The following is a 22,882-nucleotide window of genomic DNA, read 5'->3' on the forward strand; positions in this document are numbered from 1 at the left end:
CTAGAAAAAACTAAATGTTTGCTGAAAAAAGTAATGTGCAAAAATCAATTGCAATTTATGTTTTTTTTTAAAATGTAAGACCTGTAATGTTCCCTTTTAATAAATGTTTCATTTGTGCATACCACAAATTTAATCTTGCAATTTTAAGAACAGAAACAGGTTTTTACCTATGAATCCCAATACCACTTTATATTTTAAGAGAATGAAAAAAAATATTCCATGTTTTTTATGGAAAGAAATGCAGAATTGCTAATTAATCTGCCAAATTAAAAGTCTGAGACCTTCATCAATTTTTAAAAATGTCTTTGCAAAAGTAGTCATTAGACTCAGGTCATTCGGTGTTTTAATTTCCTTTACACCATCTACCATAATGCACATCATCAAGTTTCAAATACAATACCAAATATTAAAGATTCCTCTCCCTTTTGAGTATCTGACCTATAACTAGGTGAGCAAGGAAGGGCCTTTGAACACAGTTGTGTTCAATTAATTTTTTGATCACTTGGCATCACATTAATTGGAAAGACTTTTAAAGTGAAGGAAGAAAAAAAAGTGGAGACAAGAATAGCTGTTTCTCTATATACTCAATTCAGAAGTGACCTGTTCTTGTGCTGTTTATCTATGATCTTGTGCAATTTAGTAATTCCAATATTTTTTAGTTCACCCCAGGTTTTAAAAGGCAGTGTGCATGCAAAAATAAAACCATATAGACTACAGACTGCATGTACAGCTCCAACATCACACCATATATTGTATTTTTTTTAAAACAGACTTACAACATTACCCAAATATTTTGAGACGAAAATGATCTGAGGTATCTTTCAACATTAACAACATGAGTAGAGGCACAATTTGATTACACTGAAAACGAACAGACAGGGGCATACCATCCTCAGAGCAACATGTCACGGTGACCTGAGCATGTTTTCGATGAATTTGAAGACATTCTTAACTGCACTTACTGATGGCAAAGGTTCAGTTAAAATCATCACCTTTCTATTCTGGATTTTTTACAAATCATCCCCCCCCCCCCCATCATGGACAGTGATATTCTTGCATTGACAGAAGCAACACATCACACCACGTAATTGTACTGTACAAAAGAGATGATTAATCTGACTGGATATTTTGTAGCATTTCATCTAAACATTAGCTGCCTCTGGAACCTTTACAATTTGCGCTGTAAAGAAAACAGCCATTAAACACTCACTCCTTACGGTTTTATCAGTAAGTAGTATGAGAACAGGAATCTAAAGAGCACAAGTGAACAGAGAACTAAGGTATTGCCACCTTCAGTGTATCTGATGTGAAATTATAATTCTGCTTGGGATCCAACATCAACATCTATAAAGCAAAATATTCTAATCACTGTAGAATTTGAAATTATCTATAGAAACAACTGGCCTCAATTCACTAAGATACAATTAATCAAGCTAGATTAATTTAAAGGCTTCCTCCTTTTCGTAACCTTCCTTATGTTGTTGTAGTGTGGGGAGAAAATAGGGCATTTTTATCTGCAAGTATAAGCAGCTCAGATTTGTTTCAAGTGTTCAGAATAAATGAAACACTTTCAATACAATATACCATTTTTCTAATATTTATGAACCTGATGTGCAAGCTGAACTGCAGTTCATGTACACCTGCAGTTTTATCTTTCATAATTTGTGCAATGTTCTTTTTCCCATTAATCTCTCATGCATTCCTTTACTTTTATAGTTGCATAAAGAAGAAATTAATTTACTGCATAGCTCCATCTATTTACTGTAACAGAGAATACTTTCGAAACCGGGAGCAACACAGTCCACAGAAATGGTTATTCAGCTCCTACAGTCAGTTTGGTATTGAAATAGAAAGAAGTGAAATACTGTAACTGCTGAGCTGTAAAATGCTGAATCGGTCACATGACCAAACATACTAGCAGTGCCATGTCCCAAAGACATCAGACATCAGAGAAAATACAGTTCTACAAAGAATCAAAAGACAAGTAAAAAAAATTATACAGTATGCCTAATTGGAAGTATATTTCAAACTTTAAACCTCAATCTGAAAGAAATGGTGTAAAGAAATACCTTTAAAGTAGTAAAGGAAAAAAAAAGTTGGTTTTACATTCTTGATAAATGATGCTGGTGAAGATCACGAAAAACTGAGGAAGGGCAATTCTAAACGAAAAAGACCTCTTTCTGTATTTGATCCATCAATTAGTGGTATTAGCAGCATGGTGTAAAGGCTTTACTGTTTGTCATTGACCTTTGTGAAAGAAAAATGTTAATTAAAAAAAACATCATATAAAAATGGTCAACTGCTATAAAGTTCAATTTAACAGGACTACATTTCAATTTCAAATTTGAATTCTGAAAATGTGTGTTCACGTGAAACAAAATAAAATGGTCATAGTATTAGAGTAAATGTAATACCAAACCTTTCAGGTTTTGTGGACCTAAGAGAAAACCTTTCCAAAAATATAGAAATAAAAACCTTTTAACATGCTGGATTTCAATGATCACCGCATTTAATATTTTCTATCACTAGTGCAATTGTCTTGAAAAATATGTTTACTTTCACTGTTAAAGGCTTGGACGGACAGACTGTGTGCAAAACAATTCCTAAAAGTGAATATAAAAAATGACAGCAATGTCTAGTTTTTTTTATTTCTTTTACAGCCTAACTTTGCCTCATTCAGTTAAGGTGCACTATACAGGACATCCCATGAAACAACTTCAGAGGGATAAATCATGATTATAAAAAAATACATTTACTGTAAATTGAAAATCTAATAGGTTTTTTTTTCCTGATGTAAGAAACAGGAGAAACGTGTTAACCTTCAACAGTCTAAAAGCATGGGATGAAGACTACTAGAATTACATAAATATGAAGTTCAAGTATTTATGTAGGAGCAAAAAAAGGCTAATAGAAGAGTAGGGCAATACAAGCCTTAACTGTCTTGAGGTGCTTTTAATCTGCAGCAACCTCCGAGCTACAATATTAAATATTTTTTTAATTTCATTTTTATGCATGTTTCACGTGGGAATTCATTTCATAGCAATATCCACTATAAAATCTTATTCTGTCAATTTTACAGGAAGCACTCTGCTTTGAAACGTATCCTTAAATGATTGTGTCTTCCAGGTTCTTGTAAAGAAAGGGAAGAAGCAACATAATTGTATTTTAAATGTGTATGGAGAATAAATCCTGGCAGTACCCAGACTGTCTCGCAAAACAATAATTTAATTGAATCATCCATAACTCACAAAATGCAAACCAGCGTCATAAATAATAGTTGCTTTTTACAGGATTCATTGCTCATTTGATGACTTCTATGCCAAGCATCTTTTCCACTTTGATGTTTTTTTCAAGTCTCTTCACTTCTCAAATCAAATTAAAATCTGTAATTGAAATCATATGAACTATGCCCCTGAAAATCCTTCTGTACGCCCACATAGCTAAACACACATAGGCGTAGCTAATAGGTTACAGCACTGCACTGCACCGGCCTCTCCACAGAATAAAAAAATGCCATGGGATCTACTGTGCTTTGCATACAAAACGCTTTTCCATAGAAGCACTGTTCTGATCAGCAAATCACACATATCCTTACTATTTCTTTCATGAACACCTGTTGATTCACCCAAGAAAACGCAACAGCAGTAAAATACAAGCTAATTAAAATATTTAGCACTTTAGAATTTTCCAAACTCTCCTACTCAAGTAAATTGGCCAGGTATTTTTTTAGTGCATAAAGTAAAGAAAACATAATTTAGGTCCATATAGATTTGAATGTCAACAGATTTTTTTAAACATTTGAACCAAACCGTACTTAAAAACAAAGCAGATACACCATACTACTAACCCAGTGCCTAACAATGAACATTACAACATGAGCCATACCAAACAAACTGCTTGACTCTCCCCCTAGAACCAAGTCACATTTTCCATGAATTAACTTCAGGCCTCTACAGACATACCCCATTAGCCGCAGAGAGGTAATAAGACATTTTATTAATCTTCCTTTGAGAAACTCAAATAAAAAATGCAAGTGCTGAACGAGGCTGGAATTTGTTCTTGGGTGCTTGTAAACATCCAGAGAGGGCAGGTCCCTTTTTCTGTGTGTGTATCACATCCTGGTTCCCATGGCAGCCCCGGCTGTCACTTCCCCTGACGCTGTTCACAGGCAGCGTATCGCTTCAGCGCCAAGAAAAAGTCCTCATATGTGATGTTTATGTGGGAGGGTAAAGAACTGCAAAAGAAAATTAGGCAGCCTTAGGAAAAAATAACTGACTTCATTATGCAAAGGGAACACTGACAAATATTACAGAGACACCTTTCTTCTTTTCTGAAGATTATACATTTTAGAGATTAAGATTAGAGATTAGAGATACAATATTTTGCTCTAAATCCTTTTTACACAACAGCAATTGTTCAGAGGAAAAATAGAAAAATGTGACTGAAACAATGTTACTTCGGGAACTAATTACATTAAACACCTCTTCTCACTTTACATAATTATCTATTGCCTGGGTTATGAATTACATTCATAGCTGGTAAAATACCAGATTCATAATTTATTTTATCCTTTCATAGTAGACACCCATGAAGGACTACTCCACCTTCAGTGTGCAAAGTTGTTTACTGGGGACTTTCATCATTCTAGAAGCGCTGCTGTATATTATTGTAGATATAGATGCCCCAGATGATAAACCTGGTAGAGGTTAATAAATTACATTAACAATTGTGAGTGCTGCCATCTAGTGTTTACAATATCAACAGAACAATCAACAGAGACTGTGGGACAGCTTAGTATTCAACATTTAATGTAAGTACTTATTATACCAGAGCTCATAACTGCTGGGTGGACAATAAATGGGCACTGTCATGCCACCTGAAGAAAGAAAAATCAGCAGCAATTTATACAACAAAGCAATTACCAGACACTGCTGCCAATTGGTAAACTCTATGTGACTGACTTGCTGTTGATTTTGTTTGATGTGTAGTTTTAAAAACAAGTTTGCATTATAAAGTGGAAATTTCTTCTCCTTGGGATGTACTAGCACTAATACCCACTTCAAACCAGCTACGGATCTTCCTGCCAGTTTGTCATTTTTTCCCCTTCCATTCAACATCAAACAAAACTCATTACTAAGAAAATGTTATTCTCTTGGAATGTAAAAAAAGGGTTAATGCATTCATGTAGTCAAATAAAGTGATTTTACAATAAACTGTACAACATCTAGTAATAATGTAATGTAAACAAAATTAAAATTTAACCCTAAACCAGAGACCACTTGCAGAAATTATGGGGAAGTTGATTTTAAGCCAAGGGTGGGGGGAGTATAGAACAAGTTACCAGCCACGATGGGTAAGTCGACAGTCTGCTTTTTCCACAAAACAGCTGAATGAGATCCTTGGATTAATGAAATACTAACTACTAATTGGGCTAGTTGGGCCAAATGGCCTCTTATTACTTCTAACCTTTACATTCTCAAATCTAACATGATCTAAAAATCCATCCCATTATTAAAACAAAATGAACTGGCCTAGAATATTCTAGCTTTGTGCATTTATGGGGGAGATGTTTCTAGTTTATCACCTCCTTTCCTGATTTTCAATATTTAATGTATTAATGACTGTTGCTTTTAGATATTTTCCATAATGCCAGATCCATCCAGATGCAGGATGTCAGTCATTTATCCAAGAGGCTAAATTCCTTAGAAGACTATGTAAATCGGTCACAAGTGGGCTCTATTCAGTACACTGCAGTAGCATCTGATATAAAAGTGTTGCAGGGCAGCAGAGAAACACTTAATACCACTGATTACTCCATTGGTTATAATATAAAACCATGAATTAACAAACCCACAAGGAAAGCTAAGAGTGGAAACTCATTGCTGTTCCTCCTCAGTCTCTTCTTTAAGAAGGCCAAGCAAAGACATAGATGAAGAGGTTGACTGTTCTTTCAGAACTATATGAATATAGAACATAATAATACTTTATATTTAGAGGTTTTAAGCCTGAAAAGCATCCCAGTCTCTTCTCAAAAACTGCAGTACCAACCTTTTTGCACCAGTAAAACTGAGCATTCACACCCAAAAGCTACTGCAATTTAACTAAGGGTGAACATTTGAATCCCAAACAAGAGTTAAAACAAAACCTTTCTGCAGCTGAAGTGTCAAATTTTTAAAAATAGAATTCAGCCACTCACATAAATTCTGTTAGTCTGATGTGCCAGGGAAGAAATCCTAGTGTGCTGTCCACCAGGCCAAACTTCAGCACTAAATCAGGATCTGGTATATGTTTTGCACCTGGAAATAAAGAACATTGACAACATTAACATGTTTGGCAATGATAGGCATCCACACTATTTAACCAGATTACATGGATCTTACAAACAATGTTTCTGAGAAGAGATAAGAAATACATTTTATTGCCACTAGATTCACACTTCCTCCAAGAGAGTAGTCTTTCCTTTGAAACCCTGTAACCTCTGTCACTGTCCTTGGACCTTTCTCTTGACTCATTTCACAGGAGTACCTCATACCTTGTCATCATGGCCATGTTACTGTCCTTCTTTGAGCCTACTTGGCTGAATGCACAAACTACCTCTGAGACAGTATATATTATTAGGTGCATTATTAGTAGAATAATAATTAAAAAAACTATTTTATATAGCACCTTTAAAGGTGGCTTCTCAAAGCGCTTCACAGAATGACAACAACAATAAATAAAAAGAATACACACGATAAACACAAATACAATACACAGTGGAGACCGTGGACGGTGGTACCAAGTATAGTAGGAGCAGAGGGATAAAGAATGGAACCAGTTAAGTAAAGACTCTTCTAAAGAAGAAGGTTTTGAGTCTGGATTTGAAGGAGTTTAGAGAAGGTGACTCTCTGATATCCTTGGGGAGAGAGTTCTAGAGCTTGGGGGCATAGCAAGAGAAGGCCCTGTCACCAACAGAATGAAGACAGGCTTGGGGGACAGTTAGGAGACCAGAATTAGAAGAGCGAAGGTTGCGAGGTGGGGAGTAGGGCGATAATAGTTCAGACAGGTACTGACGTGCCAAGCCATGCAGAGCCTTATAGGTGAGTATGAGGATTTTAAAGTCCACACAGAATTTAACAGGAAGCCAGTGCAAGGACTCCAGGATAGGAGTAATGTGATCACTTGCACTAGACCTGGACAGGATTCTGGCTGCCGAAATTTGGACACACTGCAGTTTGTTCAATGTAGATTTAGATACCCCAGCGAGTATAGCATTACAGTAGTCAATTCGGGAGAACACAAATGTGTTGATCAGTTTTTAAGCAACAGTTAGATAACATTGGGTGTAGTCTATCGATATTTCTGAGGTGAAAAAAAGATGTTTTGTCAATATGCTGCACATGTGGGTAAAATGTTAAGCCAGAATCGAACATCACCCCAAGGTTTTTCAATTTAGACTGAAGCTCAAGTACAGAACAACCTACAGATAGGATTACAGGATTGGCTTTACAAAGTTGATGGGGGATGCCAATAAGCATGACTTCAGTCTTGTCACAGTTAAGATGATGGAAATTTTCAGTCATCCAAGTTTTTATTTCTGTAATCCAATTAGATAGAATAAAGACAGCCACATCAGTGTCAGGTTTGGTATGGATGTATAATTGAGTATCATCAGCATAGAAATGATAGCTGAGGCCATGTGATCTTAAAAGCTGACCAAGTGGAAACATGTAAATGCTGAAAAGCAATGGGCCCAGTATTGAGCCCTGAGGAACACCAGACTTAACAAGACCAATTTCAGACTTATACCCATTAAGAGAGACAACATGAGGTAAGACTTGAACCATTTGAGAGCAGTGTCAGAAACTCCAAGCACAGTCTCAAATGAGAAAGCAGGATGTCATGTTCAACAGTGTCAAAAGTAGCACTGAGATCAAGAAGGATGAGTATAGAAAGAGAACCAGAATCAGAAGCTATTAGAAGATCATTAGTGACTTTGATCGGGGCAGTGTCTGTGCTGTGAAGTTGACGGAAGCCAGATTAGAGGGGTTCAAAAAGGTTATTTGTCATGAGGTGGTTATGTAACTGAAATGTGACAGCACGTTCTAGAATTTTTACAAGAAAGGGTAAGTTGGAGATGGGGCGAAAACTGTTTAGATTGTCCAGAGCTATGTTAAGCTTTTTTGGCATGGGGGTAATGGCAGCAGTTTTGAGGACCGTCGGTACAACGCCATTGCTCAAGGACTCATTTAAAATATTGAGGACAATGGGACAAAGAGAAGAGAAACTGGACTGAAATAAAATGGTAGGAATGGGATCTAAAATAGATGTGATGGGTTTCATGTGTGTAACTAGTTTATGACTACTAATAATAACTACTACTACCAACTACTTATGCCATCTACTTAAAGGTAATCTTTCCAAAGTGGTAGACAAGGCATGTAGCGTGTCCATGTAAAAAACAAGTTTATATTGTGCATTACTTATTATGTATCAGACATCAGAATACTTAAATTCCATACTTAAATACAGTAGGCAGTTGCCTTGATGTATTTTCTTTACTCGATTGTCTACCTTTTTAGTGATTTTATGACCAATACCTCTGTGCTATTGCTAATACATTTTTTCATAAAACTAATTTAATGCCACTCTTTGTGAGTGATCCAACTGGACATAATCTAATAGCTCAGGTGGGTACCTTTATAATTTGATAGTGCAGCATGAAATGATAAATGTGTAAAAATGCCAAACCATCACAACAGTTATGATAAAGTGGAGATTTTTTTAACAAAGGAAAGTTTTATTTTAAAAAATATGTTGCCAATAGAATCTTATGCAGACAAAAAAAAAACATTCAGCACTAGTACCGATATTCCTTTAAACAAAAATCACAGGCCTTGTCAAAACATGCAGGGTACCTAAGGCAGCAGACAACTGAGTCAACATCACCCCATTTAATGGCATGTTCCCACTTGCACACCCATGATAATGAAGTTCTGTGACTCCATGGCCACCCCTGCCAGTTTAGATACAAATGTTTAATTCAATATTTCTATTTGCATAGAACCTTAATCCGCCGGAGATGATATACCCATGAGGTAATGTGAGGAGCATGCTGAGGCTGCAAAAACAATGCTTAATTCAGGGAAGAGGTTATCTGGAACATCAAAAAAAATCAAACTCCATTTATGCCACAAGGGTGTTCAGTCATGGTTTGTTAGCATGCTGTGTTATTCATAAGAACATAAACATTCAAATGAGAAGAGGCCATTCAGCCCATCTCTCCCATATGATAGTTAATAGCTTATTGATCCTAGGATCTCAACCAGATGTTTCACAAAAGAAGCCAGGATGTCAATGATATTTATGGTTTTCTTATTCCAGCGGTTTCCAAGGCTGGTCCTGGAGGATCTTCCCCACCCCCCCCATGAGAAACATGACACTAATGAAATTTCTAGCCTGCTTAGAAACAAAAAAAAACATTTGGAATGCAAAGATTGAAGATCGTAATTTAACAGAATTTACCATGCAACTCCAAACCGGCCACCCACTGAACCTCAGCAGGTGTGAGCCCGGTCAGTACCTGGATGAGAGCTCCTGGGAAAACTAAGGTTGCTGCTGGAAGAGATGTTAGTGGGACCAGCAGGGGTGCTCACCCTGCAGTCTGTGTGGGTCCTAATGTCCAGAATAGTGACAGGGACACAATATTGTAAATAGGCGCCAACCTTCAGATGAGGCATAAAACTGAGGGTCCTGACTCTCTGTGGTTATTAAAAATCCCAGGGCATCCTGGCCAAATTTCCCTCCTTGGCCTTTACCAACCATGGCCTCCTACTAATCCCCATCTATGAATTGGCTTCATCACTGTGCTCTCCTCCCCACTGATAGCTGATGTGTGGTGAGCGTTCTGGCACACTTTGGTTGGCTGGACATTGGTGGTGGTGGAGGGGAGTCCCCATTACCTGAAAAGCCCTTTGAGCAGAGTGTCGAGAAAAGCACCATATAAGTGTAAAGTATTATTAATTTCCTGAATTCTGGAATGAAACAGGAGGAATTATAAAATAATTAAAAAGATGGCTTTACATTTGAAGAGTTCCTGCGTACCCCTCCAGCCTCACAAGAAACTGCTCCTTTTGCCTTTATGATCAATGAGAAGAACATGTACAATTCAGTAGAGACCCTTTTTCCAAGGAGAACAATATTTTACAAAAATACTTTAGCTGTACAAATTACTTCAATTAAATCAAGAATGGCCATCTCTGGTCCTGGTTAGCTCTAGGGTTCCTGTGCATTTCAAAAACATAATTAAACAGACCATCTGCTTAAAGGGTCAAAACAATATCTCCCAGTATTTAGAAACTGGCTAATTAAGCAGGACCCATTAAACCATCTACACTCTGGTTTTCCAGTGCTAGGGAGGGCCACCTGATACCTGAAGAGAAGAAGTTTAATAATTGAACATCATGAGTGCCCTGCAATCAGAAACCATTAAAGTAATGCAAAAGCAGAATTAAGGGAAATTGAACAACACTTAAAAGAAGCTATGAAAAAATGCACATTTGGTCATTTCTAAGACGTGTAAAAGACTCCTCTCTCGTCAGCAGGTGTGAGCATTTTATCACATGACTTTCCATTTTCACCCACTACCCACAACTCGCAGTTCCCTGACTACCTGAAATGTACATGGCATTTGAATGACCTGTGGTGGGATTTTCTTCCCAGTCCTTGGGCTTGGTTACTGCGGGAGAATGAAAGTCCCAGCCCACCACCCCATTTTCTCCCAATGGCTGGGCGTGAAGCTGTGCTGCCTCCAGAAGCGAACATTCAGCCCTGAGGTGAATGCGGGAGGATTGACTCACCCTCACTACCCTCCTCCATGACTACTGATCTCTGTATTTCCTCTTGCAGGTAAACCTCTGTGTGCCTACTCTTCCCCAGGATCTGTCTCTTTCCCAGCTCCCGTTCCTTGGAGTGTTCCCTTGCTACTGCTGGTTTTTCCTCAGTGGATGCTTGTTTCAGAGGTCGGCGTTCCTTTCCTTCAGTCAGATGCTGGCTGTTAAAGCCCCAACTTCTGAGGCTCAAGAATTATATCATCCCTTGCCAGGGGAAAAAACTCTTCCACATTCATTGGGGGCAGAGGAGGAAATTGGGGGAAGGAAAGGCAGACCAAACATGTCCTGCACCAGTGACTGCGTTTTCTCTGCCTTCTGCTGGATGCTTTCCTTCTTCTACACAGCTTCTCCCATAATAATTTAGTACAGGGGGCAACTTCTTCTTCTTCTCCAGTAGTGCCTCCCTCCGTCAGCAATGCTTTAGAGTGTATTTTTCACATCTTCTCCACCTGCACCTCCAGCTCCTTTCCCCGAGACATGGAGCGGACTTTTCTTTTCTCTCCTTGTTTGAATCTTTGTTTATACATCTTCCAACTAGCTAAGCACCTGTGGCTAATTCCACATAATCTTCAATTTATGACACTCCTGCATGAAATGCCACAATGCTGCCTGAGCACATTGCTCCTCAGAGAGGTGTTGTCGCCCCCTTGTGGTTACTACCTGACATTTCAAGGGTCTGACCTGCTATAGATACAGTATCTACAATATATTAGGAGAAATAAATGCCAAGATGTTTTCAAGTTTATGATAAGATATGACATACAATATTATAATTTTGGGCCTAGCCATCTAAAAAGATTTCAGAATGTACATCATATGCCCACTTCTGTAAAAAACATAACACCTGATTCTTGTTGTTTTGGAATTCAGTTTTGTGACAGTATTTAACTTCATTGAGTCATCTTCCCCAAATATCCAAAATAGGGGACATCATTGACAAAATGTTTTCAGGGTTATGCAGTAAACACCGTGACATATGATATTTACCTGTATTTGAATTAAAAAAAACAGGTTTGCAGAATAGGGATTTTAGAACAAAGTGTACATCAAATTAATCTCTGTAAAAATAAAACCTGTCAGGAATGAGAGACTGCAATCGTATTTTAAAAAATGGCACAGCAGATGTCTGTGTATCCTAATGATTCTGGTAATCATTACATCTTATGTAGTAGTAGGCTAATCAATTTAATGTAATCTTGGTATTTCTCCACTTTAAATTTTAAGTACTACCTTTAAATACAGTAACTGATTTTAATAAGAGCCCAAGCTACTTATTAGAACAAGAGGTTAAGACTGGGGACTGTAGACTTTTGCATTTTCTGTGCTCCCATCTCAGTTGCCATGTTTTGTACAGAACTTTGTGTTTGGGCACTAAAACATTCTTACACAGTGAATCATGTTAACCTTATGCTGTGTTCTGTCAATGGTGAAGTAGCACAAGGGAGATTTTTGTTAGCGTTGTGTAATTCACTTTGTTTCAAGGTTGTATTTAACTTAACAGATGACACTTCTTTCAGCTTTTATCAAAGAGCAGATTTACCTTCTGCATGGTGTTAGCTTGTGCCAATAACTATTTTATACACAGTTAATTAAAGAAATGCATATTAATACCTAATTACAGATAGCCCAATAAAATATTTGACTTAATATTATGTACTGTATAAGGGCAGTAGGTTCAGACACGATAGAGATTTTTGTATGAAACCACATTCCCAAGAAGATAATGGGGAATGACCTGCTGTCCACAGTCACCTGACCAATTGATGAAAGAAAATTGTTTGAGTGATGTTCAGAACCGGGAACCAGAGGCTTCCACTTCGGCTGCCATTGGTCTGCTCTCTTGCAAAAGAGCACACCCTCTGCTGTGCGCTGCACAGAGGGAGAAGGGAGCAGGAAGAAGTCTGTGAAGTGACGAACGTTTTAAGACTCTTGGAGAGAGACTAACTTTTGGAAGAGCTTGTGAAAGATACAGTATGTCTTTTTGAAGCAGGCAAGCACCTTGGCTGCCTGGCTAACTTATAAACAGGGACAAGAAGTCTAGTGAGAGCTCAGACACACAGGTTTTTGTTTTGTTAGCTTTTTTCCTCACACTCCAAATAAAGGGTACTGTTTTAATACCTCGCAGCTATGTCTGTGTCCGTTTTTCCCCAAACCCACTTATTTAAAGTTCCCGTTAATGTATTGAAGCCACCCGGATATGTCAGTAGGGCTAATTTTCCAACATGGGAATAATTGCATCAGTTGAGAAATATTTTTACTAAAAGATAATTAGAATGATAGGATCATGCTCTTTTACTCCACACCTTACTTTTTCTGGTAATCTACTTGTTCATCTAATCCTAGCTATTATAGAAGCTCCACATATTTTACTGACTAGCAGTACTTGTCCAGTGAAAATAAACAGTCAAATTGTGAGTGTGCAACGGGGCTCATCGGTACTGAGTCCCTTACAGATGGCAACAACATCCTCTTGAAACTTGGATGGTATGAATTTAATGCCTCTCATTGTACATATACTGCAGGGTAGACAGACAGGTGTATATACCAAGGTTGCCGCTGGAAGAGGTGTTAGTGGGGCCAGCAGGGAGCACTAATGCCCCAGTATAGTGACGGGGACACTATACTGTAAACAGACGCCATCCTTCAGATGAGATGTAAAACCGAGGTCCTGACTCTCTGTGTTTATTAAAAATCCCAGAGCATTCCTCGAAAAGAGTAGGGCAGTAACACCGGCATCCTGGCCAAATTCCCATTGGCCCTTACCAATCATGGCCTCCTAATAATCCCCATCTATGAATTGGCTTCATCACTCTGCTCTCCTCCCCACTGATAGCTGATGTGTGGTGAGTGTTCTGGTGCACTATGGCTGCTGTCGCATCATCCAGGTGGATGCTGCACATTGGTGGTGGTGGAGGGGAGTCCTCATTACCTGTAAAGCGCTTTGAGTGGAGTGTCTAGAAAAGCGCTATATAAGCGTAAGCAATTATTATTATTATTATATAGCTAAACCAAGATAAGATTTCTTTGCAGACAACTAGGATTTTGTTTTGAAAATCTAAAATGTAGCTGATAACAGTATAATGGTAAAATGAATCACCACAAAACAGTTACAGTGGCATCATCATGACAAGAAACACTCAGAGACCTCACCCCTTACAACACAACACACACTTGAAATTGGAAAAGTTCTTATACTCTCCTTTCGTATGTTGTGCATCTTAAAACACAGTTTGCAATGAAAAGATAACCTCTGTGGCTCAAACAAGAAGAAACTTAAAGAGGTTCTCCTGTGGTCTATATGGTAAATCAAAAGCCAACAAAAAAAGGTATTTCAAAACAATTAAATCTCTGCCTTAAAACTACCAGTGGAAGTATGTTTCTGGACCTGAAGCTGTGCAATACTCCTGTAAATCTCCTCTGTTACCTTTCTGGACAGTATTAGTGTTGGCTGCATTCTCCACATTCTTACCAGGCTATAGTTAGTGAGGTCTAAATGCCAGGATAGACATTCCACTGAGCAAAGCAGAGCCCTTGTAAGTATAAAACTATATTTATGACAAGTAATAGGTTTATTCCATTCTGAAAAAAAGAAGAAAGAAAACACAACATTTCGGCCGTGAAGCCTTGTTCAGCTGTGAACGGCCAAAACGTGTTTTCTTTCTTCTTTTTTTCAGCATGGAATAAACCTATTACTTGTTCCTTTGCAGCCTACACATGCTGACGTAGCTACCCACCTGAACTATATTTATGACGTATATATACATATTACCCAGGGCTATAATCTTAAATAAATTAAAGTGATTCATTTTGGTCTCCGTTACGGTTTAACAAAACTAGTTTATCACAGGTCCTTCAGCACTAGCATGGAATGAAGACTGCAGTTATTACCTGAGAGAACTTCTTAGTCAAAGACTGCATTAATGAGATACATTGGAAAAGCATAATGATAACTATACTTTACTAAGATGAAAATGTTTTTTTTCTGAAATCTGATGTTAGTTTCTTATTACCTCAACAGGCTGTATATCAATGACCTTCCAGGTTGTAAGGGATAAATGTCATTATTAATAAATTGTGGTTTTGATATTTATTATTATACAATTATAATCATTTCCAGTTTGGTGCTTACACCCTAACTATCCATAAGCACCAAACTGATCAAAATCCTTCAAAACAAAAGCTGTAGGAACTAAATTTTGGCAAACATTCCACCGCTGAGAAAGTTCCAAAGTGAAAGAAAGTTTTTGCTTTGCTTGCCTGATGATCGAGCACAAGGAACTGTTTCACCCCAGTGAGGACCACTCTCAACATTAAGTATCACTCACCCTCCTGGAGCAAATCAGGAGACGAACACATTAAGACAGTACGCACAGTTTGCTTTTGGGACATGACTTACCTTTGAGTACAGAGTCCACCATGTTTACGTCTATATCTGCGGATCTCCTCTCCTTCTGTTCCACTAACTGGCACAGCTGCTGGGCTGCTCTCACTATACTGGGCTTCCCATCGTCTGGGGACAATACCCTCACTGCTGCCTGACACCACAGGGCTGCAAACACAGCAAACCACTCTGTTACCATCTCAGACAATGCACACACATGTAGCTAACTAAACCTGCAGGTCACAATCACGGGATCCCCTGCCTTTAAAAAAAGGTTGGTAAGAAAGTCTTGGGGTCCCCATTAGGAATGTTTTTAGACGTGACTCTTCAGCTGGATATAAGAAACCTGTTCAGGCAGGTTATATAGAGGAGAAACATTTTCACAGTGTAATAAGACCATTGCAGAATGTCCCTAATCAAAGGTATAAAAAACCAAAAATATTAATTTTAGGTTTAAGCAAAACAAAGCCTAAAACTGGTTAAAAACTGCAATTAACTACAGCTAATGGATATTAGTCTGACAGAGTAAAATAAATCTGAATATTGTATTGGACTCTAATGACATACTAAGAGTGAACTTAGATCTTTTTCTTTTTAGTCCTGCTGGCCAAGAGCGAAGGATGTTTTTGCATAACAAATGCAAATGAGTTTTAAATGTAATGTTTAAAGATAATGTTTGAATGGTGCCAAATATACTACAGGCTATGTTCTAAAGCCGATAGTGACTTTGGAATATAATACCCCATAATAACACTGTAGCTAGGGTCCATAAATGAAAGATCTGAGGTGTTTTACTATACTGTTATAACAAGTACAGTATTAAGATTTTGGTTCCTTTAATGATTTAATGCCCTAGTCAAGTGAATGGATTTTCTGTAATGAAAACTACTACTGCACCAGCTTAAAGTTTAGCCAACACCATGCTTTCATGTAAACTGTTTATTTTTATAATAAGTGTTATATACTATAAACAAAAGGGAGTTGATACACAAACCTAATGTTTTGTACTTTTGTAACATTAGCTGAGTATTTTTACTTTTAGAAAAAAAATGTAGTTTATGAATACAAAATATTCCAGTTAAATGTGTTTACAATACAACAAGGTAAAAATCAACAGCAACTTTTTTAGATTTTATTACAACTTACAAGTCTTTTTTGTCTGATTAAGCAAGGACTGACCTCTGATTTCTCATTATGATGGAAGATTGAAGAGCCCATTAAAAATAATTTTGCAAATGTTATGTGTGCTAGTCCTAAAATTAAAGCTGCCTCAAATTTAGTCATAGCGATCAAGGAAGGAAGTGAGGTGATTTAACTCTAGTATTTTCTGGAAATGTTTAATGCATTGTGTCTGTATTATTAGATTAATAACATGCTAATCTATTACATTGTTAAACTCTTACAAACATTTAGTCTAAAAGGTCTGCATTTAATACTGTATTGTGTGAACTAATACTATAAGTGTCCAAAAGGAGACTATTTATAACATTACAAAAATAATAGAAAACATCCATCCATTTTCTAACCACTTCTTCCAATTTAGAGTTACAGAGGAGCTGCAACAGACCCAAGCAAGCGGACACCCTGGATGCCATGCCAGTCCATCACAGGGCAGATGCACGGCCAGTTTGCCCAGAAGCCAATTAGCCTACCACTATGTCTTTGGGCTGTGGGAGGAAACACATGGGAGCACAGAGAGAACATACAAACTCCACACAGATAGCACCCTGGATGGAACCAGGACCCCCACACCCCAAGGCAGCACTGCAACACCATCCTGACCAATAGAAAGTATGAATCAATTTTTACTTACTGAAAAGAGCGATGTTAAACCTGATGTGGAGTGTTTTTTGTTTCCTTGAACTGCCAACTTAGGAGTCAATTTTATCCTGAAGGTTTCTTAGTTTGCCCTTAAGCTATCCACACGATACAGAAGTTTCAAAGGTGTATCCTTTAAAAATGTTGCTAGAACTTTGCTTGTTTTCATTTTGTCCACCACAAATAGTTTTCTTTTTAAAAGAGAAAGGTTCTTGAATACTGCCGTTTCATACTATTTATCGACAGTGTTACAATTACTTAACCTTACTATGCCATGACTGACTCCGCACTGTAACAGGTAGTGTTCTAATGGAGGAGCACCGTAAAATTAAGTGACTTTATCCAGATTACACCAGCACACCCAGCTGTATAAATGGGTAGCAACACCTATATGTAAAAAATAAAATTAGAACCTCTGTGAGTCAGTTTGGATAAAACCATTGGTACTTTACCAATAACATAAAGCATTAATCCTTCAGTAATCACTACTGTAGTTAACTGGGCAGTATTCCTGAAAGAATGTATGCATTTCTTTCAAAGAGATTTTACAGCCAGCACACTTGCCTACATTATTTTGCAGATCACAATGTAAAAGTGGCAGATTGGTATGCCAAAGACTCCTGGGTAGAATATGCTGATGTCCCTGACGTACGGTACATCTTTTCTAACACGATGTAATGGTTAAGGATACTCTGCCATTTGAGAGGATTTTTTCTCCCAAAGAACAACTCCAGCTACTGGCTCTACAGGAAGGTCCTCCTTCTTGAGGATATAAATGTCACACATCTCTGGAAAAAAACAACAAGTAGTCTCAACTGTAATCAAACAATTTATCAAAAAAGGCCACTCACCTTGGTGGTCCAGCTTCTCATTACTGTTATTTAAAAACTCAACAGAGGGTTTTAAAGTGTCCACACCCAATAGATCTTGCTGCTGCTTTAGGATTTCATCCATGAGTCTTGAATTATTTCTCCTAAAGATACCTGTAAAACAAAGATAATATATAGCAGTGCAATAAGGCAGATCTTAAGGCAAGAACAATAGAATTGGAGGGTTTCTGACTGGTTCAACCAGTAAAGGCATTTGTTCAAATTCAAAGTGGTCAATGATCCATGTGTCATGGGTTTGAGCTTGAGTCATGTCTCTATCCGGCTGTGTCCAGAACTCCCCAAGAAGGAGTGCGCTATTGGATGTCCAATACAAGGCTGTGTTTCATGTAAAGTGTTAAAAGATGGGGGATCGATGGTGGACAGGTCAGAGGAGTCTTCCCTGTGTGCCGCTGCAGGGCTTATTGTTCTCAGCTGGGATACAGAAAACACAAAAATGGAGCCTAAAAATTGGGTGGGTATTAATAAAAAAAATAATAGCGATTCTTTATTTGAAAATAAGTTTTAAATATATTCTTTCACAATAACATTTCCTTTATAGAAAGCTAAGAAAGGCCAAAGTAAGAGATTGGCAGACTTACTAAGAACAGAACCTTACAGATGTGGCTCAACCAGTAACCAGTAAAGATGGCACAATAAATTTGAAGCTGGCAAGAGTAGTAAATAATTACTGTTAGGCTCTATTACCTAGCAGCAAAGGAAACTTATCACTCTTTGAGTGTTTTCTTCATTATGGGACCATCTGTGACTGATCATGCTACATTTCAGTATTGCTGACTGTGCCATATTCACTAAATTACATCATGAGTGAGAGAGTTGATTGGACACAGGTGAATGATGTGAAGACTGAAGAAAATCAAGAAAGGCACCAATTCACCCTTGCTTATCAAGAGAACAATGTTGTAATACTACCGATAGGTTGGAAACTGGACTATGTCAGCTCAGATGGACTTGGTGAGCAGCGCTGTGATGAATCAAGGTTTTTGATTCCCACTGTGAGTGTGTGTAGATGTGCAGAATGATACACTGACAACTGATGGGAAGATAGAGCTAAGTGTGATTGCTGGGCCAGATGTGTCAAGTCACTACAGAATTCCACTAGCAGTGATCGATTGCTGCCTATGGGCTCATCTAAATGTGCCAGCAGGACAAAGTTAGTCCTCGTGCTGCTTGTGTAACACTTGTTTTGCAAGAGGGGAATGTAACAGTTATACCATAGATGTCCGTTTGCCAGACTTGATCCCCATTGAACACCAGTGTGACTCAAAAGAAACACGTTTGTCCAGAATCTGTCCATTTCTATTGTGAAGAATGTACCACAAATGTACAGCCTGTATTGCTTCCAACAGTGCACTTCTGCACTACAAGCCTGAGACTTTCACATCACCCACCCACCTCCATTGAGGAGGTACATTAATCAGCATTAGACATTTTACCTAGGTCTCGTCAATGAGCACATGTGCCACAAAAAAAAAGATTTGTGTTTTCCTGATAACTTTGTGAATTTGGTACCCTTAAGATTAATATGTTTATTATTTTCTTAAGTTTCAATAGAGTAACGAGCATATCAGAATCTTAAATTTTATCAGATCATTACCAAAATGGCAAAAAGATGATTCCCAAAAGGAAAAAAAAACCTTTTCAATGTCTCATCTTGGTGGACTTTAAACACTTTTAATGTACCACTTTTCACTTCTTTTTAAGACATACAAACATTTGTGACTTAAATGTTAGTCTTTTCTGTATAGAACAATTCAGCACATTAAAGGAACAAGTAATAGGTTTATTCCATGCTGAAAAAATAAGAAAGAGAACACAACGTTTCGGCCATGGAGCCTTCTTCAGGTGAAACGTTGTGTTCTCTTTCTTCTTTTTTTCAGCATGGACTAAACCTATTACTTGTTCCTTTGCAGCCTACGCATGTTGACGCAGCTACCCACCTGAACTAATTCAGCACATTGTCTAGGACATGCAGTTTGGGGTTTGAAATATGGCTTCGGTTCAAAATGAACTCTTTCATTTTGCAGTAAGATGTTTTTATGTTGGTTCTTCTGGCCAGCTTAGAATCTCAGGTTTGGAGGTAAAACATGAAAGCTGATACTGTGACAGTGTGACGGAAAAGTTAGAAGGGTTACTTAACTATGCTTGCCAAATATTTCCTGTGTAATATACTTCTGAACTGGAGGTCTTGAATTTTCTACATTTAAAAATCAAGATATTATAACGATCACTACACCTCCTTGTTGGGCAGTATTGTGTTGTCACACCAGTATACCAGTATCAACTTGTGTAGTTCAAATCCAAAGGACATAGGCAAGCCTTGGAATTATTGACAAGCACCTAGTAATAAAGTTTTGTTTGTTGTAAAATATTTACTGTTTACTCTAAAACATACAAAGCCTCAGCTAGCCTACTGCAGTGAGATTAGTTTAGAAACGCAGGAAATGAAAAATGACTCAGAATGACATGATCAGCTGATTGAATGTCTCAGATTCAGTGATGAACTTCTGTCATTTGACAAAATCACATGACTTTCAGGCCTAGGAGATTGTGATATGCTTCAGGTCTTTCCAGGGTCCTTTGTAATGGTTTCAGGTTTCCATTACACTACCAGACTGAATTTTCTGTATAATCCACGGCTCTCCCATGGTGCTTACAACAATTCACAGGCCCATAAAATCAATTGCTGAGAGGAAATGCTACTACTGTGGAAGTTTGAAGAGTAAAACCCTGGGAATTATTGTAAATACTGCTAAAAATACAATACCTAGACACAAGTTAGTTTCTACATCAGACATTTTTCACTTTTCATTTTCTACAGATTATCCCAAGCAAACAATTTCTTTTGTTCTTCTTCCAGATGATAAATTCTCAAAACAGAGGACTCAAGCAGAACTTCTGGACAATAGAGGAAAAAAAAACCTTTTGTCTCTAGGACTTTACTCAGTGGCAAACATTTCTAAACCAAAAAGGAGAATATAAAAGGTAATGAAAGACCATGGAAAGAATGGAACAATGGTAAGAAACTGAAGTAGATTCATTTTCTTCATGCATACAAGTTAACAATTATTACACCATTTTAACGTGTAAAATCAGTCAAAAGATTTAAGTCCCATTGAATATTTGTGGGATGAAGTGGGACAACATGCAACATCTAGGGCTCAGAGACCAATGAACAGGAACATGCTTGTACAAGCTGTGTGACAGGAATTGGACAGCATCTTGAACCCAGTGCAAAGCATGGGTCTCTGATGTACAGCTTGTACTGCATTCTGCAGTGACCATAAAACCTGTGAGCCTGAGACTTTCACCGTAGACCCATATATATCAACTATTGATACCATAGTTACAGAACATAATGCATGTACTGGTATCATTTTTCTTTTCAACTTTATGAATGTGTTGCAGTTAGAAGTGATGTTTCTTTTGATATGCAGGGTAAATAATTATTGAAGTAGTTGAAAATCTTGGCTAACACTCGTGTCTGTTACCCTTCTTTGAAACGTGCTCTGAAACTTACTGAATGTATCGATTGTATTCTAAGACTTGTGTCTTAAAAATGTAGGTGTCAAAAACCGTTGACACTATATTTCCAACAAGATGTCATCTGAAACTTTTTGTGTAGAACAACAGAGATACAGTATAAACACAGAACCTGTTAATACTGGAGCAGAACAAAACCTGAAAGTGGATGTAAAAGCAGTGATCGAGAAACACTAACGTTATTGCATCATTTAAGCTTCTTTAGTATTGTTTTAATTCTGTACTCCTAAAATCAAACCACGCAAACTGAAACACGAAAATTTTAAGAAAGGAGCACCTGCAAGCCATAACCTCTGTGTGTCTTGTTCAACCGGCTTGTTCACCCAGGAATCGGTAGTCGTGCCAGGTATCGATTACAAACCAAAACCTAATAAACCACAAAACCTGGAGGAGCTTTGATTCCTAATTATGCAATTGATATGTGAACATTTCAAAGCTACACTCCTCAAAATATATAGAGGTCCACAACAACCGTCACCACGGTAGTGATAAATGAGGATCTTTTGAATTCATTGCCAAGATGTTCGATCCCAAAGCTGCTTACGAGATGGTTTGTACATTCGTATAACCCAAAACCCAGTTATCACTGGGTTTTTTTCAGTCTGATACAAAGTTAGTTCCGAAAACCAGCTCCAGTGGAGCAGAGCGCCGAAGCACGGGTAAGGAAATCGGGACTTTACTTCCTGATTCAAATACATCCTGGAAGAACAGCAAAACACTTAATTTCATCTGCTGTTTTGCTTGACGGTGTCCTACCTTGATTATCGTAGACGCTGACATAAGAGATGCCTACCGCCATGCACCAAACCACCAGGTTGGCGATGTCTGTATAGCGAGGCTCCTCTTCTGCGATCAATAAACCTACGTGCAGCGGGAGCTTCTCCAGAGACTTCCCGTCCGCTCGCCAGCGAACCCGCCGGCTGCTCCTCTTGCCGGTCCCGGCTACCGGCTTCTTGTTCTCGTGGATGTGGTTCTGGAATCCGAATGCTGCCGGCACTAGGACCGCTGCCACTGCCCGCTTCCACAGCCGCCAGTTCCAGTTCCAGTTCCAAATTCGGATTCGGAACCAGCTGAGAAGCGTTCGCTGGAGGTGGAGAAGGGCGTGCAGCACTCTCCACACAAACTCGTACACTACTGCCATTGTACTATCTTTCGTAAATGTTCCAGGGACCTGTTTTTGCCTCAAGAAATCACACCTTGCTGCATTCCAATTCTTAAAGTGACAGACGCACATAAATCTACTCGGGGGATGCCATGTAATTCACTGCCAACACCTCAGCTCGCCGGCTGCCATCTTTCACACTTTTCACCTTTCAACTCTGAACCCGCAATATTACATGGAGCGCAGCGATAGGATCCTGCGTCTGTTACGTAATATAGAG

The 22,882-nt window shown here is 38.2% G+C and overlaps 1 protein-coding gene across 1 annotated transcript; it reads right to left on the bottom strand.

Annotated features, from left to right (window-relative positions):
- Positions 1–719: 719 nt before the first annotated feature.
- On the bottom strand, positions 720–22,820 carry nus1 (NUS1 dehydrodolichyl diphosphate synthase subunit). Its single transcript, XM_088909240.1, has 5 exons — positions 22,257–22,820; positions 17,922–18,053; positions 15,268–15,420; positions 6,197–6,296; positions 720–4,234 (listed from the first exon to the last, which is right to left on the bottom strand). Exons 1-5 carry the CDS (start codon positions 22,732–22,734, stop codon positions 4,144–4,146), a joined length of 954 nt encoding a protein of 317 aa, XP_088765366.1. The 5' UTR covers positions 22,735–22,820; the 3' UTR covers positions 720–4,143.
- Positions 22,821–22,882: the final 62 nt, after the last annotated feature.

Source organism: Atractosteus spatula, chromosome 2, assembly GCF_055471065.1.
Source record: "Atractosteus spatula isolate fAtrSpa1 chromosome 2, fAtrSpa1.hap1, whole genome shotgun sequence".
In the NCBI taxonomy this organism is placed as follows: Eukaryota; Metazoa; Chordata; class Actinopteri; order Semionotiformes; family Lepisosteidae; genus Atractosteus; species Atractosteus spatula.

Excerpts from the sequence above, each read along its gene's own strand:
- nus1 (XM_088909240.1), bottom strand. The coding sequence starts at position 22,734 with ATGTGCGTCTGTCACTTTAAGAATTGGAATGCAGCAAGGTGTGATTTC. Across the intron at positions 15,421-17,921 it reads TGAGAAGCTGGACCACCAAG|CCCTGTGGTGTCAGGCAGCA; the intron begins GTGAGTGGCCTT and ends CTGTGTTTGCAG. Across the intron at positions 6,297-15,267 it reads GGTGGACTCTGTACTCAAAG|GTGCAAAACATATACCAGAT; the intron begins GTAAGTCATGTC and ends CTTTATTTCCAG.